At 49.8% G+C, this 5,424-nt stretch overlaps 1 protein-coding gene across 1 annotated transcript in view; it reads left to right on the top strand.

The window, feature by feature from the left end:
- The window catches only part of CES3 (carboxylesterase 3), a 15,070-nt gene extending 10,717 nt beyond the window's left edge, over positions 1-4,353 (top strand). Inside the window, exons 10-13 of the mRNA XM_002918404.4 lie at positions 2,581-2,728; positions 3,386-3,535; positions 3,683-3,761; positions 3,855-4,353. Of these exons, the coding sequence (XP_002918450.1) occupies positions 2,581-2,728; positions 3,386-3,535; positions 3,683-3,761; positions 3,855-4,050 (573 nt within the window). The 3' untranslated portion in view covers positions 4,051-4,353. The remainder of the gene's footprint in view (positions 1-2,580; positions 2,729-3,385; positions 3,536-3,682; positions 3,762-3,854) is intronic.
- Positions 4,354-5,424: the final 1,071 nt, after the last annotated feature.

Genomic DNA, 5,424 nt, shown 5'->3' on the forward strand with positions numbered 1-5,424 from the left:
AAAAAAAAAGTGGCTGAGATTTTGATAGGGATCACGCTGAATCTATAGATCGGTTAAGGAAGTATTGCCATCTTAAGATGAAGTCTTTCGACCCATGAACATAGGATGTTTATCCATTTACATAGGTCCTCTTTAATTTCCCTCAACTATGTTTTCGAATTTTTATTTTTTTTATTTTTTTTTAAAGATTTTATTTATTTATTTGACAGAGATAGACAGCCAGAGAGAGAGGGAACACAAGCAGGGGGGAGTGGGAGAGGAAGAAGCAGGCTCATAGCGGAAGAGCCTGATGTGGGGCTCGATCCCATAACGCTGGGATCACGCCCTGAGCCGAAGGCAGACGCTTAACCGCTGTGCCACCCAGGCGCCCCTGTTTTCGAATTTTTAATGTACAAGTCTTGCACTTTGTTAATGAAGTGGATTCCTAAGTATTGTATTTTTGATGCTATTGTAAATGCAATTGTTTTCCGCACATCATCTTCAGATTGTTCATTGCTGGTGTAGAGAAACACAACTGATTTTTGTCTATTGTTCTTGGCCATCATTTTTAAGATGTTTGCACCTTTAGCTACTGTGGCCTTTAGTTTAGTCCTTTACTTTTTAGTGCAGTTAACATCCCCCTTTGCGTATACACTCGTTGTGTTTACTCATCTGTGGGCTTTCTGTTCCTATTTTCACAAAGATTAACAAAAAGCCTTGTAGTCATGAAACTAACTTCAATAGCTAATGTTTCCACAGGGTTTACTCTATGTCAGTGTCCTTACATTTGTTACTTCAGTCTTCATAATCCAATGAGGCAAGTTATTGTATTCCTGTTTCACAGATTAAGAAACTGAGACAGAGAGAATTTAAGTAATAGGCCCAGGTCATGCACCTAGAAAGTGGCAGAGCTGTGATTTGAACCCAAAGACTGTGCCCTTAAAACTGTAACATATAGGGGATGCCTGGGTGGCTCAGCTGTTAAGCATCTGCCTTCGGCTCAGGTCATGATCCCAGGGTCCTGGGATTGAGCCCCACATCGGGCTCCCTGCTCGGTGGGAAGCCTCCTTCTCCCTCTCACATTGTCCTTGCTTGTGTTCCCTCTCTCACTGTCTCTCTCTGTCAAATAAATAAATAAAATCTTTAAAAAAAACTGTAACATATAAAGCAACATTTCACTTTAAAGACAGCATTTTAACTTCCCCTGCGGGCCCTGCTACAACACCTGGTCACACTTGGCTCTGTTCACAGGGCTGTGAACATTCACCTGCTCATGGTTGCGAGTCGGGGGGTGGGCGGTGATAAGGCTGTGATGAGAGGACCTTGATGTCCCCACAGGGCTGGGGTTTCCTGGATAAGATGGAACAGTTGAGCCTGGAGGATATATTGGCCATGGTGAGACCCTACTTGGCCAGTATGGTGAGTCAAAAGGGAGGAAGAGAGAGTCCAGTGAATATCCTATCCAGAATAGTAGGGCACCCTCCTCTTCCTCCTACCTCCATCCCACATAGCCACCCCCACACTCCCAAAACCCTTGGTTCAACTGTTGACTTCTAGTTCCACCTAGAAATCCCCTTGGACATGAGTCATGTGGTTCCCAAAGGAAGATCATCATCATCACTGTCATCGTAGACTGCCCCTTAATGAGCCCGTGGTATGTGCCAGAGACGGCTGTGCTGAGCCCTAGGACAGGCATTCATCTCCTTCAATCCTCGTTATAAGCCGGTGAAATAGAAATTTTCATTATTCCCATTTTACAGATGAGGAAACCGAGGCTCCTGGTATCATGATAAGTAAAGGGCAGAGGCAGAGCTTCTGCCACCTTTGTCTGATCCCAGAGCTTCAGCTGTTAAGATCATCCTGTCAGGGGCGCCTGGGTGGCACAGCGGTTGGGCGTCTGCCTTCGGCTCAGGGCGTGATCCCGGTGTTGTGGNNNAAAAAAAAAAAAAAAAAAAAAAAGATCATCCTGTCAGATGTGGAGCCAGTTGGACCTGAAGTCCAATCCCAACCCTGGCTACTTGTCCACAGTTAGCCTTTAAGCCCATTTCTTCATCTGTAAATGAGGATATACTTCCCACCCAAGGAAACTGGATGCTATGTTTGAAAAGTCTACTGGGGAGCTAGTATTCAGAAGGTGCTCAATCTATGCGTATTTCCCTTCTTTCTTTGGAACCCCCAGAGCCCTCCCCATTCAAACAACCTCATCACTGTTCTCTGGAGCTCTGGGGGAGCTCCTATGATTTGTTTGTTCACTAACTTCCTGGTTAACTTCAACCGGGCAATCACTCAAGACCAGAACCCTTAACTAGGAACTTCACATAGGCGTGAACAACCCTGCCACAGGCAGGAACTGACTTTCAGAGAGGCTCAGCAACCTATCTGAGACCACACAGCCAAGCAGCAATCACAGAGCTGGCATTTTGGCTCCAGATCTGACCCAATCCTGCCCAGACACTATCTAGAACCCCCAAGGGAGGCAGGGGCGCCTGGCACATGTGTCCTGGATACGAAAGAGTCCATGCTGGAGGGTACGGGGCTTCTTGGGAGGGTCTGCTGGGGCTGTGGGACCTGAGTGGGCCTGAGTCTGGCCTCCTGCCCCAGGGTGTGCCCCCTGAGGTGATGCCGAGCATCATAGATGAATACCTAGGCTCCGGTTCCAACGCAGAAGCCAAACGCAATGCCTTCCAGGACATTCTGGCTGACATCATGGTGATCTTGCCCTCCTTGAATTTCTCTAGAAACCTCCGAGGTGAGCCTACCCTGTTCACCTGCCACACCCTTCCTATTTTGGCCCAGGACTGGGTTATCACAGGCAACACGGCTCTACACCCTGCTGCTGCCCCCACACCCCGCTTCCTCCCTGGGACACAGGGTCACAGTAATGAGACGTGACTCTGGCAGGTCACTTCGTGGGTGAGTAAACCAAGGCTGAGAGAGGTGCAGTGACTTGTCAAAGGTCAGCCAGCAGGGTTCACCACCAATTCCAAGGGATTCATTTAACTCATGAGTGATTTTTCCCACACTCAGCACTTCTCCTGGAAGAAAAGTCTTGTGTCCTCCTAGCCTGGTGGCTAGTCCCTGACACAGCCCTAGAACAGCTCCAAGTTCCTATCTTTGTGACCTTGAACAAGATGCCTGGCCCCTCTGTGCCTCAATTCCTCATCTGAAAAATGGCGACAGTAACAGAATCTAATTCATATGTTGTCAGGGTGAAATGAATGATTATACATAAAGCACATGGAATGGTGTGCGACAGCCAGCAAGTGCTCAGCAAATGCTTGCTGATAATGATGTTGTCATCATCAGTATTGTTACTGGTATTGGTGTTACTACCAGCCGGGCCTGCCAAAGGGAGGACTGGATCAGGCTGAAGGTACCTAACTCTGAGGCAGCCCTCTCTCTACAGATTCTGGAGTCCCCGTCTTTTTCTATGAGTTCCAGCATCGACCCAGTTCTTTCATGAAGTTCAAGCCAGAGTGGGTGAGGGCTGACCATGGGGCTGAGATAGCCTTCATGTTCGGGGGTCCCTTCCTCACGGATGAGAGCTCCCTGCTGGGTGAGGACACATAGGCCGTCCTTGGGCTGCAGGCACCAATGGGCTAGGGTGGGGCTTGTAGGCACACATGTCTCCAGTCAGCGCAGGGGACCCTTGGGTTCTCTCCAGGACCCACCTGACCCTGATCCAGGTCTGTTCCTCCCATAGCCTTTCCAGAAGCCACAGAGGAGGAAAAGCCGCTGAGCCTCACCATGATGGCTCAGTGGACCCAATTTGCCCGGACGGGGTGAGTGACAAGCAGGCACACCCGGCTTTGGGCCTAGATGACTCAGATCTTCCCCCTGGGAACAACATGCCTTCATTCATTCCTCCCACCCAGGGACCCCAATGGTGAGGGGCTGCCTCCATGGCCCCCCTTCAACCAGTTGGAGCAATATCTGGAAATCAGCCTGACACCACAAGTTGGCCAGAAGCTGAGAGAAGACCGAATGCGGTTCTGGGAGGAGACGCTTCCTGTCAAGATCGAGCAATGGCAGCAGATGCGGAAGGGCAGGAAGGCCCAGGGGGAGCTCTGAGGGGTGGCAGAGTCCCAGCAAAGCAGCGTCTTCCTCCCTCTGCTAAGAAACTTTAACTTAAACCAAGGTGATGTATACACATGTCCCTTAGGAATCAGCCTCTCCATGACTGGAAATGTGCTCTGTTGAAGTGTCACCAGCTTCCTACTGCAAGGCCTTTTGTACAAACTCCTCCCTCTTCCTGAAGCGCCTTTCCCTCTTGCTTCGCGGCCAGTCCCAGCTTCCCAGGAGACGCCCCCTCCTCCAAGAAGCCTTCCCTTCCTTCTCTGGGCCTGAGTTTGTGTCCATTACAGCATAGCCCACTCCAGGCTAGCACTGTCTGTGTCCGTGTGTCTTTCTATCTCTCTGAGAGTGGCAGTCAGCCTGACTCCACTCTGCGTCTCCCACACAAGAGTTGGGCAGGACCTGGAGTTAGGGATGTTTGATGAGTGAGTAAAAGAGAGTATGGGAACGGTGGTGCTAGACATGAACGCAAGCTTTTCAGCCACCAAAGCTATGCTCAGTCCTGCACAGATGTCCTTCTTAGCTAGGAGGGTGGATGGACAAGGCAGTCCTGGAGTAGAGAAGAGTCCTGAGACCTCAGGGGATCCAGCCTAGAACACATCTTAGCCCCCCAAGAAGCAATCACCCCCAAAGCCCGACTCAGGCTGAGGGAGGTCGCTTTCTCTGTGCTGCCCAGACCTGTCCCCTGCACAAGACAGAACAGAATCCAGCTAGGCCAGAGCCCTGACTCTTAGGATATGAGATGTGAGTTTCCCAGCCCTAGTGCTTCATCCCTTTATGGTCTGGCTGGGCTCCTCCCTCCCTTCCCGGCTTGGCAAGACTAACTTTTAGGGGAGCTCAGTGCAGCTCCCCCAGCACCTACCAGGACACAGGAGAACAGGTTGGAGGAGGGTGTCTGGACTAGTGCATCAGTCAGGCTTTTGTCACAGAGAAAAGAAGAGGCCTATCCACTCAGGCTACAATAGGTGAAAAGGAACCAGAGGTTTTTGAGTGGGGGCAAACATTTCTTTTTTTGATGATCAATTCCCTATTCCCTTGAAACATCTGGATTTTAATTCGTATCACAAGGACTTTTCCTGTCCCCACTATCTCATTCTGCAGGTTCAATTCCACATATACCCTTTCTCAGTCAGACTAAGCTCCTGGCTGCTGAGAGTTACATGAAAAGCACTTGCAAATGGGACCAGTGCTGTTCGGGGAAGTCCATTTTGGGTAGGAAGCAAAGACATAAAGCCAAAGGGGCTCTGAGTCATGCCACTCCCCTGCTCAGAAGCTCTGTGATTCCTTCCACCCTTTAGGCAAGTCCAAATTCTTCACCAAGCATTGAAGGTGTCTTGTTCCTATCCCTTTCTCTCCACCAGGGAAGTTTGT

The sequence above is a fragment of the Ailuropoda melanoleuca genome, chromosome 12, assembly GCF_002007445.2.
Source record: "Ailuropoda melanoleuca isolate Jingjing chromosome 12, ASM200744v2, whole genome shotgun sequence".
NCBI classification, from domain to species: Eukaryota; Metazoa; Chordata; class Mammalia; order Carnivora; family Ursidae; genus Ailuropoda; species Ailuropoda melanoleuca.